This window comes from Loxodonta africana, chromosome 11, assembly GCF_030014295.1.
Source record: "Loxodonta africana isolate mLoxAfr1 chromosome 11, mLoxAfr1.hap2, whole genome shotgun sequence".
NCBI lineage: Eukaryota > Metazoa > Chordata > Mammalia > Proboscidea > Elephantidae > Loxodonta > Loxodonta africana.
Window position 1 is genome coordinate 58,687,348 of NC_087352.1, and position 24,898 is coordinate 58,712,245.

General features: G+C 46.9%; 1 protein-coding gene across 5 annotated transcripts in view; it reads right to left on the bottom strand.

Moving 5' to 3' along the window:
* CTIF (cap binding complex dependent translation initiation factor) overlaps positions 1–24,898 on the bottom strand; it is a 300,698-nt gene that overhangs the window by 207,897 nt on the left and 67,903 nt on the right. For 2 of the 5 annotated variants that reach the window (XM_064294545.1, XM_064294546.1), the window contains exons 2-4: positions 22,264–22,471; positions 16,773–16,820; positions 8,622–8,693 (exon numbers count right to left, since the gene is read on the bottom strand). In XM_064294545.1, coding sequence (XP_064150615.1) covers positions 8,622–8,693; positions 16,773–16,820; positions 22,264–22,446 — 303 coding nt within the window. In that variant the 5' untranslated portion in view covers positions 22,447–22,471. The remainder of the gene's footprint in view (positions 1–8,621; positions 8,694–16,772; positions 16,821–22,263; positions 22,472–24,898) is intronic. The other 3 variants (XM_064294547.1, XM_064294548.1, XM_064294549.1) reach the window with 2 other exon arrangements.

Here is a 24,898-nt window from a genome sequence, read left to right on the forward strand (position 1 = left end):
AGACCACTGTGATCCATAGGGTTTTCACTGGCTGATTTTCAGAAGCAGATCTCCAGGCCTTCCTTCCTACTCCATCTTAGTCTAGAAGCATCCATGAAACCAGTTCAGCATCATAGCAACACACAAGCCTCCAATGACAGATGGGTGGTGGCTGCACTCGAGGTGCATTAGCTGGGAATCGAACCCAGGTCTCCTGCCTGGAAGGTGAGAATTCTACCACTGAACTATCAATGCCCCCATTACAACCCAGGAGGCAGATATTATTATTATCATTCCCATTTTACTGATGAGGAAACTGAGGCATAGAGAACTTGCCCACACTCATACAACTAGTTCCCAGGGTAGGGGCCCAGACAGCATGGCCCAGGGGTTGTGCTCTTAACCACTGTGCTATGTAGGCATACTATTCAGATAAATCCTGACCCCACTGTGGAAATTTCCATAAAGCAGGAATAAAACCATCTCCTACAAACATTCGGATTCTCCAAGCCCAGCTTTGCTTATGACTGGGAAGGCAGGGCTGGTGCGGGGAGTAAATTGCCTGGAGTGAAGGAAAGAGGCCCTGGAAGGGAGAGGGGGCTGAATAGGTATTTATAAGGACAGGAGGCTCCATGCATGAGTCAGAGAAACAAGGGGAGAGAGAGAGAGAGTCATGGCGCAGGGGAAAAACGCTCAGGCCAGTACAGTTAAACAATAAACAGCCCTGTTCTATGCTGCTGTTTTCCCTTTATTAACACATAACTGCCTTGTGAGTTTTGCCTGTACACACACGTGTGCACGTGCTTTGACAATCCTGGGCTGTGTTTAGAATCTAGGCAAGCCTGGCTGAATAGGGCAGGGGGCAGCAGGAGGCCCCCCGTTAATGGGTGAGTTGCAGGTGAATTACCACCTGGAGAATGCCAGGCTCCCAGTGCAAATTTCCCCAGCACATCTGCAACTCAGAGACAGGGGTGGCCGGCCCTCTGCCCTGGTCTCTACCAAGCCCCTGTCCCAGGAGCTAAAACCCAGGACAGCATCACCACAAGCCAGCATCCCGTCAGTTTGAGTAGCTGGGCTGTAAAGAGGCCCAGGGATGGGCAACAGAGAGAGAAAGGTGGCCAGTACCTGTCCTTCTAAGGGCTCGCAATCCCACTCTGCTCCCTTCTTGATGCAGAAAGTCACTCAATCAGTTCCATCCTGAGGACCGGGAGGCAAGCCTGACCTAATGTGGAGACTCTCACTTCACGGACACAGGGCTCCCAGGGAGCTTACTGGGAGGGTTCTTTTCAATAACGCACAAAACTTCTGTCCTTTCTCCCCAAGGATGCCCTCCCCAACTCTCCTGCCTCAAATTCCAATCTACCACCCATATAAGTGAATTAACACCATGCTGTGCACTGTGTGGACCACAAAAGGCCTGAGGCTATAGTCTTACTGACCAACTGGGGATTCACAAGGAGCAGAAGGAACAAATAAAGATGGCAGGGAGTCAAGTGCCATGTGATGAGGTGCATGCCATCCATGCTGCCAGCTTTGGGGGAGACAGCAGTATGATTCGGAGACTAGGGGAAACCTCCTGGAAGAAGCAACATGGTTTTGACTCAGAGTGGGTAAAACAGCCTTCTGGACCTGGACTTGCCACCTGCTTCACACAGGTCACCCTGGCTCCTTGGACCTGTGTTTCCCCATCTGTACTGTGAGCATGAGGACTAGCTGGGTAGTTCCCGAGTGGGGTGGGGGAAGGCAGGTAGAACACATGAGAAATGCTGTGAGTTTTTACATTAAATGGAATGTACAGGGAACAAAAGACCCTAAAGAAATATGTCCAATGGGAGGATCTGTCAATCAGAGAGAAAGTGAGGAGATGAGGGCAGAGGGAGGTGGCGGGGCAGGGCAGGGCCCAGGGAGGAACAGTCCTGTCCAGGCCAATATATGGATCAGCACCAAGGACAGCTCTCTGTACTGTAGAAAGGGGGTGGCCCCCAACATTTTAATACCCCACAATGGAAGGGCTTTTGAGGCAGGAGAATGCCCAGGTGGAGACCAGTACAACTTTTGGGTGGGTGCAGAAAGGCCATTCCTTCCACTCTGGGACTGCTGTGTCTGTTTGTCCATCCTGTCCCCTCCCCTGAGCTATCTCTGTCTTCTAACTAAAACTGAAGGTCAGGGAGAGGTGGTACACAATGACTGAAGCCTGTGGCCAAGGGTATTTGTCCTAAGCCAACCCTTTCTGTCCACAAAACTCTCTTCTGGGCTGACTCATTAGGGGGAGACTAAGTGGGAGTATGGAGTAAGCTGTATATAAGCTTATATGTGACAGACTGACTTGATTTGTAAATGTTCACTTAAAGCTCAATAAAAAAAAAAAAATCTTTAAGCTCAATAAAAATTATTAAAAAAAAAAACAAACTCTCTTCCAGTTAATTAGGCTTGTGATTTAGGGTTTAAATAGCCATGTTATTTAAATAGCCTGCATTCAGCCACACCAGAGGCCTGTCCAGCAGACACCAGGCCCATTCCTCCCTGTACTCAAATGCTCCTCAGATGGCTGCTTTTTCATACAAGAAGGCCTTATTTCTCTAAGCAGGTTGTAGGTTCTCTGAAGGCAGAGACCAGGCCATGGCTCACACAACAGGTACTCAGTGAACAGCTGGCAATAGTTCTCCCTATAAAAGTCAATCATTAATATTCTTTGCAGTTGTATCCTGTTCCCCTAAGTAAGTTAGAGCCAGAAGGCACCATGAAGGCAGAAGCAGATAGAATTTTCAGAAAAAGAGAGGCTCACATGCTGGCAGGTGGCGGAGGCTGCCTTCTTTAGATCTCATCAGGAGGAATGTGTTCGGTTCTAGAAGGCATGTTAAGAGGAATCACAGTGCTTCCTGGAGGAGTAGCCTATGACAGGCTGGGACCTACAAATCACCTTGTCATATCCCAGACCTAAGGGTGGCTTAAGAATCTGTCCTGCTTCCCGTAATCTCCGTGTAACAGGGACCATGCCTAACTTGTTCACTACTCTAAATTCCCAGATCCTAGCATAGTGCCTGGCACATGGGCGGCCCTCAGTGATAATTTGCTCATTGGATCAATGGGTAAAACAAATAAACAAAGGAATGAATTCACCATGGAAGAAGGGAAGTAGCTGCAGGAGTGAGAATATTTAGCTTAAACAGACGACTTTCAATGGTGGGCTGCTGGAGGAGAGACACGGGCAAAGGAGTAAAACTAAAACCATCAGCTGGAGATATGAGAAGGAGGCTTTGCCCTGAATCAAAGAAAAAACATTTTGTCAACTAGAGATGCCTAACAACGGCCTGAGATGCCTTTTGAGGCAGTGAGCTCCCTATGCCTGGAAATTTCCAGCCATTCAATAGCCACTGCACTGTAGGATGGGCGGGGGGACCAGATAACCTCTTAGCTTCTTGCCATCCTGAGAGCCCAGGGTGTAAGATCCACACGTCTTAAGGGTTCATTTGAGACTGCTTAGCTCTAAATTTGAGGTGGTGGAGGAGATGAGAGGAGGAAAAGGTCAGTTCCAGCCTCAGGTGAGTGTCTACTAGAGGCTGGGCATGTGATAGTCATTCTAACCAGTCACCAAATAGTTCTATTTTCCTCCATTCCAGGAACACAGTAGAATTACATTTCCTAGGTTTTTACTAAATGGTAGTGTGTTTATGGCTGAGTGGGGGTTATGTGACTAGTTCTGGCTAGTACGCTAAGAAGTGGAGTGTGTTACTTCTGGCTAGATTGTCGAATTGTCATTGTGAGACTGTCTAGATCCCTTTCCTTCTGTCACAAGGTTAACTGGTTGAGATGGCAACTGTTCCATCAAGTTGGGTGCTGAATGTGTTGTTTTAAGTTCTGAGGTTGTAGGGTTGTTTGTTACAGTAGCATTATCTGGGCTATCCTGACTGATACAAGGAGACAGGTTTATTTGCATGGAACAACCAGAAAACAACAGAAGATACACAATGGTAAGCTGGACAGGAGTTCTACCATCTTAGCCCAGCACATAGGCACCTCGGCATTCATCATCCTCATACCCCACTACTCTTGGAATACCCAGCACTAACCATTGACCCAAGATGTTCTCTCTCCTGTCGCTTTAACCTCCCAAAGTTATGTTGAACTTCAAGTTTTTGCTAATGCCATTTCTTCTCTCTGGAATGCCCTCCCTCTTCTCTTCCACCTATTCAAACATCCTGCCCACTGCTGAAGGCACAGGTCAAGTCCCACGTTCTTTAAGACCTCTCCCTACCCACACAGACTATTCTTTGGAGTGGCTGCTGTACCTGTGGCCACAACCTCCCTTTTGGGGACTTAACATGTATATCTTTCTCCCATTCCATGTTAACAAGCTGTGATGGTTAATTTAATGTGTCAGTTTGGCTAGGCTATGATTCCCAGTAGTTTGGCCAAACCCTCGACTAATAACTTTCATAACACAATCTAACGTAATCACTGTCAGTAAGGTAATTGAATTGAATTGAAAGGGGGATTTCCTTAGGGTATGGTCTGCCTCCAGGTTATAAATAGATATTTTGGCAGAACTCTCTCTCTCTCCACTCCACACCCTTCTCATCACTGGTGGACTTACCAGCTCCCCACAGTCCCATGAGCCAGCAGGGGCTGCAGTCTGCTGTCTGACCTATGGCTTTTGGGCTTGTCAGCTCCCACAGTCACATCAAGCAATCCCTTGAAGTAAATCAGTCTCTCTCTCTAAATACATATGTTGTTGTTGTTAGGTGCTGTTGAGTCATTTCTGACTCATAGCCACCCAGTGTACAACAGAATGAAACACTGCCTGGTCCTGTGCCATCGTCACAATTGTTACGCTGAGGCCCCTGTTGCAGCCCCTTTGTCAATCCATCTCATTGAGGGTCTCCTCTTTTCTGCTGACCCTGTACTTTACCAAGCATGACGTCCTTCTCCAGGGACTGATCCCTCATGATAACATGTCCAAAGTAAGGGAGACAAAGTCTCATCATCCTTGCTTCTAAGAGGCATTCTGGCTGTATTTCTTCCAAGACAGATTTTTACATATATGTCTCACTAGTTCTGTTTCTCTAGAAAATCCAGACTAAGATACTAGCCTCTGCTTTACAAACAGGTAACGAGCCAGAAGTCTCCAGCTCATGTGTCTGATGAGCTCATAGTAGGTTGTCAATAAAAGTACTGACTGAGTGGAGAATAGCATGATCATGGATTGAATTGTGTCCCCCAAAAGTATCTGTTAACTTGGCTAGGCCATGATTCCCAGTACTGTGTGACTATCCACCATTTTGTCATCTGATGTGATTTTCCTATGTGTTGTAAATTCTGCCTCCATATTAATGAGGTGAAATTAGTGGCAGCTATGTTAATAAGGAAGGACTCAATCTACAAGATTAGATTTTTGTCTAAAGCCAATCTCTTTTGAGATATAAAAGAGAGAACCCAGAAGAGAGACATGGAGACCTCACATCACCAAAAAAGCAGTGCCTAAAGCAGAGCACTTCCTTTGGATCCAGGGTTCCTGCGTGGAGAAGGTCCTAGACCAGGGAAAATTGATGACAAGGACCTTCCCCCAGAGCCAACAGAGAGAGAAAGCCTTTCCCTGAAGCTGGCAGCCTGAATATAGACTTCTAGCCTCCTAGACTGTGAGAGGATGAATTTCTCTCTTTTGAAGCCATCCACTTGTGGTATTTCTGTTACAGCAGCACTAGATGACTAAGACAAGCATCATGAATATTAAACATGATATTTCTCACATATCCATGGAAGCTGCTTAAAAATCTAGGCACTTGTTCTATGATAGCATTTGTGCTAATGATTTACAAATGGCACTGAATCAAATACAGTTGTTACTGGAGGGCAGCAAGGTGACTGGCAGAAAACTCTTTCTACCCTTTTCTATGGGCCAGAGGTAACCGGTGTATTTGATCCCCCTCCTCTATCTACCATCTGTCATGCCCTAGAGCTAAGTCAATGTTGGCACCGATCTACCTAGCCCGTAGGGTGGCACGGGTATCAGGATGGATGGGGGAATGGCAGAGAAATCAGGAAATCCAGACCTGCTGCTGTTTTTCACAGCTATTTGGGCCCAGTCAGCCATTTCATGGAGACATAGGATATAAGCATTTCAAGGACTTCCCAAGAGGCTCCAAGAACTCTGTGTAGCCCGACCCCTCACATTGCAGAAAAGGTGCTTGGAATCAGCGCCACACCTTGGGTCAGGAGTCTCACTCTCTCCTGATGCTTCAGTTGCTATCAGGGATCCTGATGGAGCAGGGGAGATGCCCTTCTCTCCTCATTCCAGGCAATGTAGGATCATAGGCCATCACCCAGGACACAAAGGCCTTTCCTAACACGCCCCCACCTTTCCCAGGGCTCCATGTGAACCGCCAGATAGGAGGCGTGCTCTTCAGTTTCCAGCAAAGGTTTCTTCACCTTGCTCAGCAGCCAACATTGGAGGCCAACAAGTCCCTCAGGCGGGAAGTCATTCTCAAGGTCTAATCAGAGGCTCTATTGTTGTGCACATTAATTCGATTCCTTGGCACTTCTGTGCAGATGGAGAAGAGCTGCTTGCTCCTGACTCAAAACAGCCTTTCCTAGGCTTTCGGCTTTCTTTCCTGAATGTTCAAGCCCATGCCAGCACCTGGAAATGTTTTCTAAATCCACAGCTGTTTCAATCTCTCATTTCAGGTTCTTTCCTCTCAACCATCTCCACGCATTTCCCCTATTAGAATGAAAAGCTGGAAACCATATCCTAGCATCCTAACAAGATGATTACGTGATGGACAGCTGTCTGGAAAAGAAGCTGCCAAAAATCCACCAAAAAAGCCCACTGCCGTTGAGTTGATTCCTACTCATAGTGACCCCACAGGAGAGTAGAACTGCCCCATGAGGTTTCTAAGGAGCAGCTGGTGGATTTGAACTGCCAACGTTTTGGTTAGCAGCCTGAGCTCTTAACCACTGCACCACCAGGGCTCCAAATAATCCACAGTTCAGCTGAACCCCAATTCCTGGCAGCTGAACAGGCTTTTCTGGGCTACCTACAGCCCATTTCTTGTTTTGGACTCTCTGGCCCCTTCCCTCCCACCTGGTGGGACTCAAACTACCCTCTGAAAGGATTCGGAGAAGGCAAGGGGTTTTTCTGACATTAGATGACAAACAAACATCCTGTAACAAAAGGAAACATGCAGGCAGCTGTCCCCCAACACAATGATGGGGCAAACCCTGCAGCCCAAGAAAGACTCCCAGAGCTGAGGTTGACCATCTTCCCTCAGGACAGATGGAGAAACCCTGCTTTAATCAGCACCATGAGGCTGAAGTCAGCCCCCAGCAAGTGGGCCCCGGCAACATGTCCAAGCTGCAGCTTTAAAACCAGGGCATGTTCCTGAGCAGCCTGTGAGGCGGCTCCCATCTCTCTGGACTGGCCAGTCTGAGGCTGGGCTGGGGCTGGGGATAAATGGTTCTTTTAGGCCTTCTAATCCCAGGGATGAGGTGTCAGCAGGAACAGCTGGACAGCCAGAGGGTGCAGCAGGGCAGGCCGGGGGTCAGTCACTCAAAGAGTAGCTGCCTCCCTTCCCCGCCAGCTGTGCAGCCCACACAGGAGCCTGCGGTACCTCACAGGCAAGTGGCAGGGTGAGAAGCTGGGCACCCACCTGGCTCCAGCACAGCTAGTTGGTCAAGGGCAAGGAGATAGGCCCGTGACACCTTACCCCCAGGATACCCCCTTCTCAGGCGCCCAGCAGACCTGGAGCAGAAGTGATCTCCGAAGTGCCCCACAGCATCAAACCCAGGAGTCACCAGCAGGAAAAGACTGGATGATTCCATACTACGTGTCTAGGTAGATGTCATACCACTATCCAATCCATCCTGTCTGATTCCAACTACGTGACATCCTGGAGAAAGACCACTGGTTGTCAGGAGTTCAGGGCAGAGGTGGGGGATGAACAGGGGGCGCCCAGAGCATCCTAGGGCAGTGAAACTCTCCTGTGGGATTCTCTAACGGTGGACACATGACAGCATGCATTTGCCCAGACACAAAGAGTGAACGCTGATGTAAACTATGGACTTCAGTGAATAATAGTGCACCAATGTTGACTCATCAACGGTGACAAATGTTCCTCGAAATGCAAGATGTCAATAATAGGGCAACTGTGGGGGAGGGGAGAGGGAGCCTCTGGGAACTCTCCACACTTTCTGCACAATTTTTCTCTAAGCTTAAAAGTGTTCTACAAAATAAAGTCTATTTAGAAAACAAATTAATTAAATTAAACAAAATTCTATAGTCCACTGTTTGTGAGACCCATCAGTGTCTACGTGGGACCCGCCCATCGTTCATTGTAACTGCCGCATAATATTCCACCATAAAGATTTATCAGAAATCATTTCTTCATTCTCCTCTCAATGGACACTTGGTTGTTTTCAGATGCTTGCTGTTACCAATAATGCTGCCACTATAAAGAAATCTGGTTGATCCACGGGCCCAGGGGTGGGAAAGCTTCCTGTGGGCAAGGTCCTCAGGCCACCCCCCACCCACCCATTTTCCTGCCCTTTCAATATCAGCACCTCTCAGGGGGCCGCTGTGTGTGGCCCAGGAAGCCAGAAGAACAAGACTTGTGGCGCCCCCCAGGAGAAAAGTGGCACCGGTTCCCTACCTGTTGTGGGGGGGCTCGCCCTCGGGAGAAGGAACAGCTGCTGTTCAGCCGCTCGCTGCAGTCTGCCGTCCACTGCGGGAAAAATGGAGTGGTCAGTGACGGCAGGACACACAGTTCATCTGCACTCTGCCAGCCTCCCCAGCCTGGCCCTGCCCTCCGCAGGATAGCAGGCTCTGCCACTGAAAACCCTACTTGGCCATTTTCAATGGCAAATCCTTCCTCCCAGCAGGTCCTGGTGTCACAGCGGTTAAGAGATACAGCTGCTAACCAAAAGGTGGGCAGTTTGAATCCACCAGCTGCTCCTTGGAATCCCTACGGGCAGTTCTGTTCTGTCCTATAGAGTCGCTATGAGTCTGAACCAACTGGATGGCAATGGGTTTTTACAGGTTTTTCAACAGGTCCAAGCTGGCGTCTCCAAACTCCACATTTGAGGTGATCTTTAGTGTTTGCTTGGGGAAGGCAAAGAAGCCCTGGTGGTGCAATGGTTAAGCAGCTCAGCTGCTAACCAAAAGGTAGGCAGTAAGAACCCACCAGCAGCTCCGTGGGAGAAAAGACCTGGCAATCTGCTCCCGTAAAGATTACATCCTGGGAAATGCTATGCCTCAGCTCTACCCTGCCATATACGGTCTCTGTGAATTGGAACCAACTCCCTGGCACAAGCAGGGTGAACCCATTTCTCTTCACCTCAGTTCAGCATGGTGAAGGAGAGTCAGCTACAGTCCAAAGTCACCCAAACGGGACAGAGGGTCAGTCTGTGGACACCCAGCACTGTTTGGCTGCCTGGTCTAGCTTCAGCCACACTAAACCAGTTACCATCAAGTCAATTCCAACTCATGGGGATGCTGTGTGTATCGGAGTAGAACCGCACCCCATAGGGTTTTCCATGGCTGATTTTTCAGAAGCAGATTGCCAGGCCTTTCTTCCAAGGCGCCTCTAGGTGGGTTTGAATTGCCAGCTGTTCAGTTGGTAGCCGAGAGCTTAACCATTTGTGCCACACTAGCTTATTGCTAACTACACAAGCCCCCTACAATGTAAGGGGTGTGGCTGGAGGTGGAGGTGAGGCATGTATGTATCTTCCTGTATACCAGCTTCCAAGGACAATAACCTGTGTCTTATCAGGATAGCCTGGGATTGGAGAAGAGCCCCAGGATGGCAATCAGAAGCTGAGCTCAAGCCCAGTCCCTTCACTTACCCCATGAGACCTCAGAGGGCTGGTTCACCCCAAAGTGTGGTCTGACAACCACTGCATGAGAATCTCCCGAGAGTCGACCCACCCCGCCCGCTGACTCAGATTCTCTGAGAGTGGGGCATGAGCACCTGCATTTTGACAAGCTTCCCCAGAGCTGACACTGGAAGTTTGGGAGCCCCTGAAATGCATGTGACCTCCGAAGCCTCATTTCCCCATCTGTAAAATGGGGACAACAATGCTGAGTGACTCTGCAAGGTTGACATGAAAGACCTTTTTAAACTATAAAACACTGTGTAGATCTAAAGTAGCAATGGTATTATGATGCTGCCTCTGTAAAGTGCCTGCTACATATACAACTGTGTTTTCATTACTGTGTCAAATGTTAGCTAGCCTCTCGGTCTAACATTTTGAACACTGACTTTAACCTGCACTCCATGTGACAGACGAAAAGCAGACGGAGCCCAGTCTCTGGATATTCAATGCATCTGCTCAAAACTGTTGGCAGTGGCTGGCTCTGGCCAGTGCAGCCCTTGCTCTGTAAAATCTTGATTGGACACGCCCTCTGACAGTGGGTCAAGGGCACAGCCTTTGTATAGGACAGAAGTTTTATCACAATGCTGAGGACCTAGGCTGGGTACAGGGTGCTCTTGAGTAGCACTGTCCCACTGAAATAAAATGAGAGCCACTAACCTGAGTCATATGTGTAATTTAAAATTTTCTAGTAGCCAGATTTAAAAAAGTAAAAAGAAACAGGTGAAATTAATCTTAATAGCATATTTTATTTAACCCTATATATCTAAATATTACCACTTCAACATATAATTATATAAAAAATTATTACTAAGATATTTTACATCCTTTTTTCCATAGTAAGCCTTTGAAATCCACTTAGAACAAGTACTCAAGAGTCATGTGTGGTCAGTGGCTACTGTATCAAACAGCACCAAACCAAAACCAAACCCATTGCTGTCAAGTCGATTTCAACTCATAGTGACCCTATAGGACAGAGTAGCACTGCCCCATAGAGTTTCCAAGGAGTGCCTGGTAGATTCAAACTGCTCATCTTTTCGTTAGCAGCCATGGTTCTTAACCATTATGCCACCAGAGTTTCCTATCGAACAGAGAAATGGCAAAGGTGGTATACCGATCCTGAGCAAACCTTCCTTCAGACCCACTTCCTACCCAACCCTGTTCTATTTGGAAGAGGCTGACCCCTACAGACTGATATTCCCAGGCTCCTGTGCCAGCTGGCTTCCACTGGGCTCAGCCAATGGGAGGCAGGATGAAGAGAGAAGCCAGGGTATTTCTCCCCTTTCTCTGTGCCTCAGGTGGCATCACCAGCTATGACTGGGTCTCCTTCCTGGCTCCAGCCCTTGTCATACAGGTCTTACACTGCATGCCCCTGATCCTGGGCTCTGGCAACACCATCTCTTACCTTTGTGTCTGGAGCCTAGAGGTGGTAACGGCTTCCTGCAGTTGCTAATTTCTGGGCTGATTAGCTTCTCTACTCTTTTATCTACTGAGAAAACAATTCCCTAGATTAAATTCCCTCTACTAAGAGATTTGCAGTCTCGAAGTATCTCCTCAAAGATATTAATTACAAAGGGAAAAATAGTAACTTTAGAGTGGAGAAATCCATCAGACACAACCTTAATCAAGTGATCAAAGTTAACACAACAAGTAATAAAACAGATCAACATCATGTATTCCCTGGCATGATATGCTGGGAGGGGCACATCACTTCTGGACCAGTCTTGCCAATAATGCATAAAAAAACAATTGCCATCTACTCAACTCCAGCTCATGGTGACCCCATGTGTCAGAGTAGAACTGTGCTCCATAGGGTTTCCAATGGCTGATTTTTCAGAAGTAGATCACCAGGCTTTTCTTTTGAGGTGCTTCTGGGGGGACTTGAATTGCCAACTTTTTGGTTAGCAGCTGAGCGAGTTAACCATTTGCACCATCCATATCTAATCACGAGAAAACATCAGACAATCCAAATTGAGGGACATTTAACAAAATAACTGAATTACTACATTCTGTGAAATAACTGAAGTGCTCTTCAAGAGTGTCAAGGTCATGAAAGACAAGAAAAGACCAAGAAAGAGTCACAGACTGGAGGAGAATAAGAAGAAATGATAAACAAAAATTGGATCTTGGAACAGAAAAAAGTCATTAGTGGGGAAAAATGGTGAAATCCAACTGAAGTTTCTAGTTAATTACATTGTACCAATGTTAATTTCTTAGTGCTGATAATTGTACTATGGTTACATAAGCTGTTCACATTAGTGAAAGCTGGGTGACAAATATATAACACTTTGTACTATTTTTGCACCTTTGCTATACGTCTAAAATCATTCTAAAATAAAAAGTTCTATATATGCGCATATTTATGTAGGCATATGTACATAGGTAGGTTGGTAGATAGGTAGACAGATAGATACACACACGCGTTATATAAGACCACCTCACTTTGTCAAAGGTCGTCCGTCACTTTATGCCTGCCAACCACCAGACTTTTCCTGAGTGCCTCCTGAGTGCAACCTGTAACAAGGAGCTTCCGTTTCATGGAGAGGTAAGACACGTCAAGTAACAGGAAGGCAAGAAGAGGTGCCAATGATAGGCTGAGATGAAGAAGTGTGTGCTTTCAGAGGGTCAGGGAAGGAAACACAGGCAACTGGGACTCCTGGAGAAGAGCAAGCCCAAGTGTGTAAACAAAGGCGAAGGAAGAGAAGGCTGGGTCACTGGCCAGCTTAGGGGGCAGATCACGACAACAGTGACTGTCAGGCTAAAGAAGTTTCTCTGTCAATAGCGGAGGGCTTGGTCAGAGCAGTGCTCTGCTGGCCCGGTGGGGAGCAGACCAGGAGGCTCAAGCTCAGTGTTCATATTTTCACTACAAGTGGTTATAGAGACGGAAATGAAGAAAAGGATCTAAGAGCACAGGCTAAACAAGCAGCAAATTAAGGTGATGAGCTGCATATAGGAAAGCAAGCAAGATGATAAAGTCCACAGTAAACCTATTCCCGAGAAGTGGCGAGGCATAACCTCAGCCAAGGTGTAACTTGTGGGGGTGGGGGGGGGACTGTGGTCCTGCTTGTACAGCTTTCACGACACTCAGGGGAGGAATTAAGTATGAATTACCATACTTATCCCACTACCCATCTATCAGTGTGTTATAATGTGATGGTTTTCATGTTGCTATGATGCTGGAAGCTATCCCACGGGTATTTTAAATACCAGCAGGGTCATCCATGGTGGTCAGATTTCAGCAGAGCTTCCAGATTAAGATAGGCTAGGAAGAAAGGCCTGGCAACCTATTTCCAAAAATTAGCCAATGAAAGCCCCATGGACCACAAGAGAATATTGTCTGATATAGTGCTGGAAGATGAGCCCCCTAGGTTGGAAGGCACTCAAAATACACAGTGGGTGCAGCAATGGACTGAAGCATAGCAACGCTCATGAAGATGGCACAGGCAACATTTCGTTCTGTTGTATCTGTGGTTGCCTTGAGTTGGAGCCACCTCGACAGCAACTAACAACAACAACACTGCACTTATCACACCAAGCTGTAACCACTGGGCTTGCCTGGCGACCTACCTCCCCACACCCCAGCCAAGCAGCAGCCTAAGGACATCCTCTCCACACTGCTGCCTGAACTATCTCCATTACAAAAACCAAACCAAACCCATTTCCATCGAGTCAATTCTGACTCATAGCGACCGTACAGGACAGAGTAGAACTGCCCCAGAGTTTCCAAGGAGCACCTGGTGAATTTGAACTGATGACCGTTTGGTTAGTAGACGTAGCTCTTAACCACTATGCCACCAGCGTTTTAATAACATGCATTTCTTCCCTGCTCCTCAAAGCCTCTGGGAGCACTCCCTCGCACAACCCCAAGGTCCTCCCATTCTGCTCTCAACTGTCAACTCTGTCTTCTTTCCTCTTGTGCACCAGTCACCGAGTGCTGCCTCCTGCCTCCTGTCTGCCTAGTTTTGCTGTTGTTGGGTGCTGCTGAGTCAATTCTAACTCCTAGTGACCCTAGAGGACATTGTAGAAATAACCCATAGGGTTTTCTAGGCGGTAATCTTTATGGGAGTAGATCAACAAGCCTTTCTCCCGAGGAGCCATGGGGTGGGTTCAAATTGCCGACCTTTCATTTAGCAGCCAAGTGCTCAACCTGTTGTACCACCAGGGCTCCCCTGCTTATAACAGTCTTTTCTTAGCCACCGCCTTGAAAATCCTCAGACACAGACCTTCCCCAAAACCTGTCCTGATCTGAATGAGGTGATTCTAGAATTGAAAGGCCCCACCTTTCCAAGTACTCTCCACAGCCCACTCCCTTACACACATACACACACACACACACACATATGCACCCACACACACACACACACGTGAGGACAGCCTTTCTCCTTCAAGGTAACCCAGCATCCAGCTTTGAGCCTCGTTAACACGCAGGTCCTCTGAGGGGGTAAGGGTGGTCTCACACTTGAAAAGGTTACCAGAGGCAGTAAAAGTGGGAAATTTTCATATATGGAATGACGAACAACTGTAGCTGTTATAATTTATTTCTTTTTTTAAATACTTTTTATTGTGCTTTAAGTGATATAATTTATTTCTTAATTTCAAAATCAGAAACAAATAAGGCATACAGTTAAGATTTAATAGATGAGTCCAAAGATATTTATTCTATTACTGTCTGCTTTGTACCAGCACATTTGAGATAGTCCACAATAAAAAATAATTAAAATATGTTAGTTATTTTCAGCTCAGGATGAACGGTACTTTTATGAGCAGACTTAGGGAGGGACAGGGGAGACCGAGGACACTGAACATACAAGGAGGAAGTGGAAGAGTAAGAAGAGCAAAGCAGAGTGAGGGAGGCTGAAAGCGCTGAAGATAAACTGGGCCACTCTTCAATGACATCAAAGTCCCCCAGGGACGTTCCCAACCACACAGAGCTTTGTACTTGCCGTTCCCTCTGCATGGAATACTCTCCCCCAAATAGACTCGCTCTCACCTCCTTCAAATCTTTGCTCAGAGGTCGCTTCTAGGTGAGCCTTTGCCACTTCCCGCCTCACTCATATATATCACCTTCTAATCTCTGGGTGGCATACACATCACATAACTCACCTTCTATTCCCTGGGTGGCATAAACAGTTAAGCACTTGACTATTAGCCGAAAACTTGGTGGCTTGAACCCACCCAGAGTAATCTTGGAAAACAGGCCCGGTGATCTGCTTCTGAAAGGTCACAGCCTTGAAAACCCTATGGGGCAGTTCTACATCGCACACGAGGGGTCGCCATGAGTCAGAATTGACTAGACAGCAACAAACAACAACAACAACAAAATCCGATTTACTCCTTTGTTTGGTCCCTGTCTCTCCCCACCAGAAAGGAAGCTCTGGAGGGGAGGGATCACAGTCGGTTCTGTCCACGACTTTTCCCAGAGCCTACATGAATCAGTAAATAACTAGCTAGAATTCTACTTTGGTTTATTTATTTATTTATTTAGCCAACAGTAACTGGCAGGAAAAGAACAGATTTAAACAATTATACTTTATGCCAAAGACCACCAGCGCCTATGAGATCATGCTAACTTAGAAAGCAGGCTAAAAATTACATGTATGCTGTAAGTGCAACTTTGTAAAAGGTGCATAATCACAAAAATTTTATTAGTGCTTGAGAGAAGATTATGACAGTTTTTTTTTGCTCCATTTTCCAGATATCTCTGTTTTTCCAACTGTTGTTTTCAAACTAAACTAAAATTTTAACCTACTGAAGAAAAAAAAAACCCAGAATGAGGTTAAGAAGTGCTCAACTTCATTAAAAAGTCTAGGAATTGCAAACTAAAATGACAAGGAGGCTATCTGTCCCAATACAGCAGTGGCGGTGCGAGTCATGGAACAGCCATTCTGGAGAACCATTTGGCGATAGCTATTAAAATTAGTTCCGCTTCTCAGCATCTACCCTAGAGAAACACGTATATGTGTGCAGAAGGAGCCACGCTCAACAGTATTCACTCAAGTATCATGCATAACTAAAACCAAACCCGTTGCCATCCAGTTGATTCCAACTTATAGCATATACCAGGGCAAAATTGAGAAACAGCCTGAATGCCCTCAATAGGTGAATGGTTAAATAAACTACGGGCTATCCTTACTATGGAGTACTGTACAGCTGTACAAACCTGGAAGAATCCCTAGGGCACACGGTTAGGTGAAAAATGGGAGTTAATAGCTTAACTAGTAAAAAATATCTGCCTTGAGTATCATGCTCTTTTAAGAACTATCTATGTGGGATCAAAGGGACAAGAGCAACTTGAAAGATTAGGTAGGAACCTTAGGGGGCATCCAGTTTATGTTGATGCAGGAGGAACAACTCAGAAAAGGAGGGTGAGAATGGTTACACAACTCAAAGAATATAATCAATGTCACTGAACTGTACAGAAAGAAACTGTTGGATTGGTATATGTTTTGCTGTGTATATCCTCAACAACAAAAAAATAATTTTTTTTTTAAGTACAGTAGAATACTATATCATGGTTTCTAATGACTATACTTTTTTGTACTTCAAATCCAAAAAATTCTCCTCCGCTTCCCCCTTACATTACAGTAAAAGTGTGATATAGAAAAAATCGCAAGTTATTGAACAACATATTCACTGGCTATGATACATGAGTTTTAAATAACATTATTTCTCTAAGCTATATATAATGTCTGTAAATGCATAAAAAACAATGAGGAAGTTATTGTACCAATCTGATCGGAAGTAGAGGCAAGGCGGTGGAATGAGGTGGTAGCTAAGGGAGATTTTAATGCTAATATTTAAATTCTTATATACAGTGAGAATGTATTCCTATAATACTTGCATAATGAATCATAAATTACTTTTTTAAATAAAAGGAAAAATAAAATGAATCCCCTATGTTCAACCACCCCACAACCCTCCTGAAAACTCACTTCTTCTGTTAAGCCTTTCATGGGTGGTCCACCATTGAGGGCTTCCTCCTACGAGCAAAGATGGCAGGGAAAATGGGTTTGAAGGGCAGGAGGAAATGATGAAACGGGGACAAAAGAGGGTGAGGGAATAGTGAACAGGGAATTCAGAAGGAAAGGCGAAACATGAAGGAAAAGAGAAAGAAAAGCATATTAGAGGGAGGCATCAACCCAACCTGAATACTCTCATCCCATCCTATAGGTCTGTATTGTATCCATCTTGGATAGGCCGCTTTGCATTTTAGATTAAACCCAGGACTTCCAAGACCCTGACAGCGTGAAAAAGGACTATGGGAAGTTATCTTTGTCCTCATCTGCTCTTCATTTGACTGTTACCAAGAATTTACCAGAAAATACACCTTCATTAAATGTACCCACTCTTCACAATGCTGTTAACACCCTTTCCTTCTGAGAGACTGGAGCAGAAGGCAGCTGGCCACAGAGCAGTAAGAAGGGAGAGGGACATGCCTCTACTGTGTTCTCAGCTCCAGCTGGACATCAGAATCACATGGGGGGATTTATGAAAATGCCAATGCCCAGGCCCCTCCCCATCCAAATGAATCTCTGGGGTAAGGCCTGCTCAGCAATCGTTTTCAAAGCTCCCCAAGTGATTCAAACGTGTAGCCGGAGTTGTAAACACTGCTGTAAAGCCTTCCAATGATCCACTAGGTCACTAACATCACTAGATCCACTGACATCAAAGGCCAAATACTTACCCACTTACAGCATCCCAGTCTCTTCAGAAAAAGGTTAATGGCCAATGAGACTTGGAGCCTTAATTCTCTTTCCATAGAGTGTATATATATATGCATACACACACACTACCCAACACCCTGCCGTCACAGTCACATGCAGCAGGGAATCACAAGTAGGTGGGGTGAGCCAGGATGCCAGGGTCCAGCCCAGCCACTACAGAGAAGTATGGTTTGGACATTTTCCATCTCTGTGCCTCAGTCTTTCCTCCTGCAGAATAGGGCTATAAACATCCCCTCCTCCCAAGGAAAGAGTGAGGACAGCTTCAGGGTGTGCCTTTGGAGACTCAGAATCCATTGGAGGGCAGGCACTGCTGAAATGTAGGGTGTTGTAGATTGAATTATATTCCCCCAAAATATGTGCTGTAAATCCTAACTTCTATGCCTGTGGTTATAACCCCATTTGGGAATGGGTTTTCTTTGTTATGTTAACAAGATAGGATCAGTGTATGGTATATTTTGAGTCAATCTCTTTCGAGATATCAAAGAGACTAAATAAGCAAGCCAGAGAAGCAGAGATGGGGGAAGAGAGGCCAAGCTATGTGAAAATTGCCCAGGAGCAGAATCTCAGAAGAGACAAGGACCTTGCTAAAGACCTGACAGACACAGAAAGCCTTTCCCTACAGCCAGCACCCTGAATTCGGACTTCTAGCCTCCTAACCTATGAGAAAATAAGTTTCTGTTTGTTAAAGCCATCCACTCGTGATGTTTCTGTTATAGCAGCACAAAAAAAAAAAGACATAGGGGAGTGCATATTTAAATAAAATCATTTTAAATATATCCTGAAAGTGCTAGAAGACTTAAAACACCCATCTCGTCTACTCAACTAAGAAAGAGGAGGTACTATCCATCCACCTATCTACCCACCCATCCATTCATAATTCATCCTTCTAGCTGTTGCAGGGGCAGGGGAAATCACAACTGTACAAATGTCATGAGTGATTTTCTTCCTGACTGTCAACTGTTGTCTCTCAGATCCTAAACAATGACCTCACCAACTGAAGAGCAACATTCTTCTCCACTCCCTCAAGTTTTCTCACAGTTTCCAAGATTCTTAACAATTTTCCTCTCCCACAAACATCAAGACAATACCACAGACTGGCAGACAGGGACACTCTCTGAAATTTTTACTTTGGCTTCCATTTAAAATCATCAGCAAATTAAATAAAAAAGCAAAAGGACGCCAGCAGACATATTTCCCACAAAGCTGTGTCAATAAATGTTTTGTTTTTTTTTAAAGAAGTGTCTTATTTAGACACATGAAACCCTGGTAGCATAGTGGTTAAGAGCTATGGCTGCTAGCCAAAAGGTCAGCAGTTCGAATCCATCAGCTGCTCTTTGGAAACCGTATGGGGCAGTTCTACTCTGTCCTTTAGGGTCTCTATGAGTCAGAACCGACTCGACAGCAACAGTTTTTGTTTGTTTGTTTGTTTGTTTTAACCTGGCCTTGCTTAGGATTGGCCATAGATACCTGCCCTCTCCTCTGGAGTCTGTCCCCCAGGTATGTTTCTCTGTGTGTGATCAGGGCGGGTGGGCAGCAGGACTGAAATATTCCTCCTCTGCCAGCAGCTCACAGGTGGGCTGTGGATTCCTGCCATGGGCCTATGCTCTTCCAGGGAACTTCAGAGAATGCAGAAAGTCTAAGGAATGCATCTAAATGTTACAAGTGGCAGTGTTTTCCACACTCTCCTTCACTGCGAAAAGCAGAAAAGCCCTTTCATGGCCTTAGCTCACCCAGCCACCCAGCTGTGGGCAACCAGCCTGATCTGTCCAAGCCACCCTGGGAGCAGGAGGCAGAGTGCAGGGCCCAGGCTGAGGGTGCACCTCTATCTGCTCTACCTCCTGGGAGCTCGGCAGACCGCACAGGGAGATCAGAGGTGCCGGGAGGGCCCTCCTTCCAAAATTATCTCCTGGAAGGCTGCTCTGGAAATAGTCCTTCTATTGTCAGCAAAGCATTCCTCCAGGGTGAGGTTTCACAGCTTTCTTGGACCCTCCTCCTGTGAGACAGAATTTCATCTGGAGGAACCTTGAAGGGTGCCCTGCTGGAGAGACCTAGATTCCACACAGTGGTGGAGTGGACCAGCCCACGTGCCTGTCCACCTGGCGAGCTCCTGGGGCAGTCACCTCTAGGATGCCCACAGGCAACTGCAAGAGTTGGTTCACTCAGTCCCTCCCCTTCCTGCCTTGGCAGAGACAACTCAACAAGTTTAATTTGCCTCAGAATTTTTCAAACTATCCTGACCATCCCCTCCACTCCAGGTCATGATACTATTAACTGTACAATAAGGACACTTTAAATCAAGAAATAAAGTTATCCAAATAAAATAACATGTCATCAGAGAAGATGCCCACCACCCTCCTCCTTACAGTCATGGGGAAACCACCAGGGTCCCCCTCCTCCCTACCCCACATTCCTTGAAGAGTTTTCTGCTGGATCACTGCCACCTTCTCTGACACTCTTTTTTTCTTTCTTGGTGATTTCAAGATCTACTTAGATATTATGGTTTTCCTCCAAACTCACTGGCAGCTCCTGCCTGGTCTTTGCTAGTTCTTTCTCACATCACTTCTTTCTAACTGTTGGAAGACCCCAGGGCTCAGCCCTTGGATCTCCTGTGTACATGACCCCCAACATCTCTCTGGCTCAACTCCTCTAGACTGCTCTCTCTTACTCTTCTCCAACCACCCTGACCCCTTGCTGTGCCTGGAACACTCTCCACCTCAGGCCTTTGCACATACTATTCTCTCTGCCCAGGATGCTCCTCCCCCAGATATCTAGATATCTGCCTGGTTCACCCTTTGCCTCCTTCCCTGCCCACCCTATTTAAAATTGTCATCCCCTTCTGTCCTGCTTCACTCCCTTTCCTGTTTTCTTGCTTTATTTCTCCCCATAGCACTTACCACCCACCACTAGAATATAAGTTCCATTAAGGCAGAGAGTTTCGTCTGTCTTAAGTACTTCTGGATACCTTGTCCTAGAACAGTCCTGGACACTCGGTTGGTGCTCAGTACACCCTTGTGAATAAAACAATGGATAAATTATAGGCTTATATTAATTATGATTTTAGATCTTCAAGGACACTAAAGAAAGCATCACATTATTTCCATCTTCCCCTCAGGGCTGGTCTTCTCCCCCTACTCCCCAATGGGAAGAAGGTGCGGGACCACTGTGGCTTCAGAACTTCCCAGGCTGACTCCCAATCCTGAGTTCCAGAAAACCTGCAAGCTCATTTTGCCTTTCCAAAGACCTGGAGCATCTTCCCCCACCCAGAGAGCAGGCCAGGCAGTTTCATTCCAGATTTTCTCCAAAGCAAAATACCCAAGTGGTTCACTTTCTACTTGTCAGAAGAGTCCTAGGCTCAAGGTAGGACAGCAAGTATAAGAGGTGGACACCTGGTACCTGACTGGACAAGAGAGGAGACCCTCAGGGTGTCCCCTTGTAAGGAGACATCCTGTTTCTCTGTAGATTTTGGACCTCTTGTCTCCTTTGGCCTCGCAACATTCCTGAGGTGCCATTTACCAGATAAGCAGAATAAGCCTCAGTGGCATTGACAGATTTCCCCGAGGTCATACTGGCAGCTTGAAGCAAATCTGGAGCCAGTTCTTGAACAAATACGTACTGAGGACTTAGGTGTTAGGCAAAGGTGCAAACAATATGGTCCCTGCCCTTGATGAGCTCATACTCTATTTGGGAGAACTCAAGACTTCCAAATCTTAGCCCATGATCTTCAAAAAGGTCTACCTTTCACCCCAAAGGAAACCCTGGTGGTGTAGTGGTTAAGTGCTATGGCTGCTAACCAAAGACTTGGCAGTTCAAATCCACCAGGCGCTCCTTGGAAATTCTATGGGGCAATTCTACTCTGTTCTATAGGGTCGCTATGAGTCAGAATCAACTCAATGGCACTGGGTTTGGTTTGGTTGGGGTTCACCCCAAACCAGTGCTGCCACAGACTGACCCAACTGAGATAGCAGCCAGAATGCCTCACTTTTCTAACTACGGAATACCGAGCCCTGGGTGAGCTGCCTGAAAGCCTCATTGCTTTGGGGGCCAACCACTGCCTGTATTTGAAGACAAAGAATATTCACAAGTGTATAGTCTTTTGATCACGTGCATTATGGATAAGCTCATGCTCTCTACTGGAACGTAAGTTTGTTGAGAACAGGGAACAGTATCTAGTACGTGGTTGTTGTTGTTGCTCTTCGCTGCTGTTGAATCAGTCCCCAACTCATGGCAACCCCAGGCACAACAGGATCAAATCACTGTGATCCATGTCCATAGGGCTTTCATTGTATAGTTTCTTGGAAGCAGATTGTCAGGTCTTTCTTCCTAGTCTATCTTAGTCTGGAAGCTACGCTGAAACCTGTCCAGCTACACAGCAACACGCAAGCCTCCACTGGTGCTTAATAAATATACGCTCAATGAATTGTAAGTCTGGCTGGGTGCCCACTGGGGCAGGAAGGAGGAAAGGGGGGTCAGAGGGGCCAAGTGTGCACAACCAGGGGTGCCTCGTGCCTGGATCCCAAAGCCTCCCCTGTCGGATTCCGGGTGCTCTGCTTGCGGCGGGGGGGCCCAACCACACTTTGGCAATCTAGGGTCAGATGATCAGAAGCACCTGGAATCAGGGCCCCCGTCTCCCCCCTCTTTGAGTCTCCCAAGGCCCCATGCCCGCCCCGGCCCCTCTCTCACTCCTCAGGCCAGGGCTCACCTGGGAGATGTGGGACTGCGTCTTCTCGCTCTCGCCGTCACCCTCCGTCTTGTCGGACAGCAGCCCCTGCACCTGGTACTCCAGCACATAGCTGTCGATGAAGCGCTCTAGCTCCTCGATTTCTTGGGAGCGATTGCTCCCAGCCTCAGAGGAGGCTGACGCTGCCGAGGAGTTTTCCATCATTCCAGCTCAGGGGCCTGGGATGGGGCTGGTGGAGAAGAACAGACAGGCTCTGTGAGACGCTGTTGGGAGTGAGGACAAGGCCTCCCATTTGTGAAGTACTCCCTGCTCCTTGAAGCAGTTTTTCATTCCTTGTGGCATTGTGTTCTCCAACAACCATGAGAAGTAGGTGAGGTACTGACTTGCCCTTACAGTGTAAAGAATATGCTGTAATTCCCACTGGGGAGGGAAACTAAGGCCCAGAGAAGGCAGGTACCATTAATTTGCCTAAATGGCCAATACAGTAACGTATGGCAATGTTAGACATTAGTAAGGTCTACTAAGATTGGGAAGGTTATTCAGGTGGGCCTGATCCCAACACATGGGCCCTTTAAATCTGGGACTAGAGGTCAGAGATGAAGGAAGTTGGAGGTTCGAAGCATTAGAAAGATTTGACATGCTGTTGCTGGCTTGGAGTTGGAGGGGGCTGAGTGGCAAGGAATGTGGGCAGCCTCTAGGAGCTGAGAGCAATTCCTCATCAACAATCAACACGGAAACGAGAACCTCAGTCCTGCAACCACCAGAAAGTAAATTCTGCCAGCAACCTGTGAGGTTGGAAGCAGACTTCTTCCCAGAGATTCCAGACAAGAACTCAGTGTGGCCGATGCCTTTATTTCAGCCCTGTGATAAGACTTCTGACTTACAGAACTGTGAGATAATAAAAGTATAAGTCACTAAGTTTGTGGTAGTATGCAACACGATGAAAGAAAATTAACACATATATCTGCTGTTTCCTGCCTCTGTGCTTTTGCTCACTCTGTGCCCCTCACCCAGAAGGCACTTTCCCCTCCCCTCCACCTAGCAAAACTAGAGGTCCTCACGCTCAAAAATGCTAGAACTGCGCCTTAGAGGCTATTGGGCAACTAATCCAACTCCCTAGATTAACAGTGGGCTAATAGGCAAAAGGGAGTCCCTGGGTGGTGCAAATGGTTAGCGTGCTCAGCTGCTAACGAAAGGCTGGAGGTTTGAGTCCACCCAGATACACCTTGAAAGAAAAGCCTAGTGATCCACTTGTGAAAAATCAGCCATTAAAAACCCTATGAAACAGTTTTAGTCTCACACACCCTACTATTGCCACTGAGTTGATTCCAACTCAGCAACCCTATAGGACAGAGTAGGACCGCCCCATCCCGTAGTATGGCTGGTGGGTTCGAACTATTGACCTTTCAGTTAGCAGCTGAGTACTTAACCAATGTGGCCCTGAGGCCCTACACATGGGATTGTAATGAGTTGGAGCCGACTAGACAGCAGTTGGTTTAACAGGTAGCCTTGGCCTGTGGAGCTGAATACTGAGGCTTTTACTAGTAAACAGGAACAGCTCAAATTTACTGAACCCTTGTCATGTGCCAGACATTCTTCTCGGCACTTGATATGCCTTAACCTACTCAACCCTCACAACAACCCTGTGAAATAGGTATGACTATACTACTTACAGGAGCCCTGGTTGTGCAGTGGTTTTAAGTGTTTGGCTGCTAACCAAAAGATCGGCAGTTCAAATTCACCAGCTGCTCCTTGGAAACCCTATAGGGTAGTTCTACAGTGTCCTATAGGTCGCTAAGAATCGGAATTGACTCAACGGCAATGGGTTTGGTTTTTTTGTTTGTTTGTTTGTTTATACTACTTAGAAGAGAAAACAGAGGTTCGGAGAAGTTAAGTAACTTCCCAAGTTCACACAGCAGAGCTCCAGGTCTGCATCATTCCAGCTACAACTTTATCTACACCCCACTGCCTCTTCTCCAGTCCCACTCCTGGCAGCCTTTCCTGCTCAGGCCCTCAGGACATCTCCCAGTTCCCAGATTCTCCACTGCACTTCCAAAGACCAGTTGTCTGTCAGTGCTGTGTGTGCGCCATTTATCTCTCCAACCAGGCTTTGAGCTCTGAGGGCTGGGCCCCGTGCCTAGCTCACTGCTGGGCCCTGGGCAGGTGGGCTCAGCTAGATGGGACCGATAAGGACAATGTCTAGAGAGGGCTGAAAGGAGCCTCCCGCAGGAAAAGTCAGCTGCTATAGCCACGCCCAGTATTCCTAGAAGGCTTAAGATCTTATCAAGGGTTCCTGGCACACTCAGCAGGTGCAGAGGAGTGAGTTTTGCAGGAACTCAACCTGGATCAGTTTCCAGGAGGATGGAGTGCCTGAATCTGCTCTTGCCACGCTCTGTCAGGGCTCTCCCCACACTCAGTGGCCTCTTGGGGGCCACACGGTAGTCCTAGAGGGAGCCTGGGCAGAGCAGTCACCCCTAAGTCATGCTAATGCACTGGGAACGGGGAGAGGTATTGAGACCCACCCCAACCCAGAGTGACACAGAGGCCCCCCTCACTGGCTACATGACTTGGACGCCTCTTGTGTCTTCACATTGTCTAAGCTCACCTTCTCCTCCACTCGCTGCTGCCGCATCAGATCCAAGCAGTGTAACCCGAT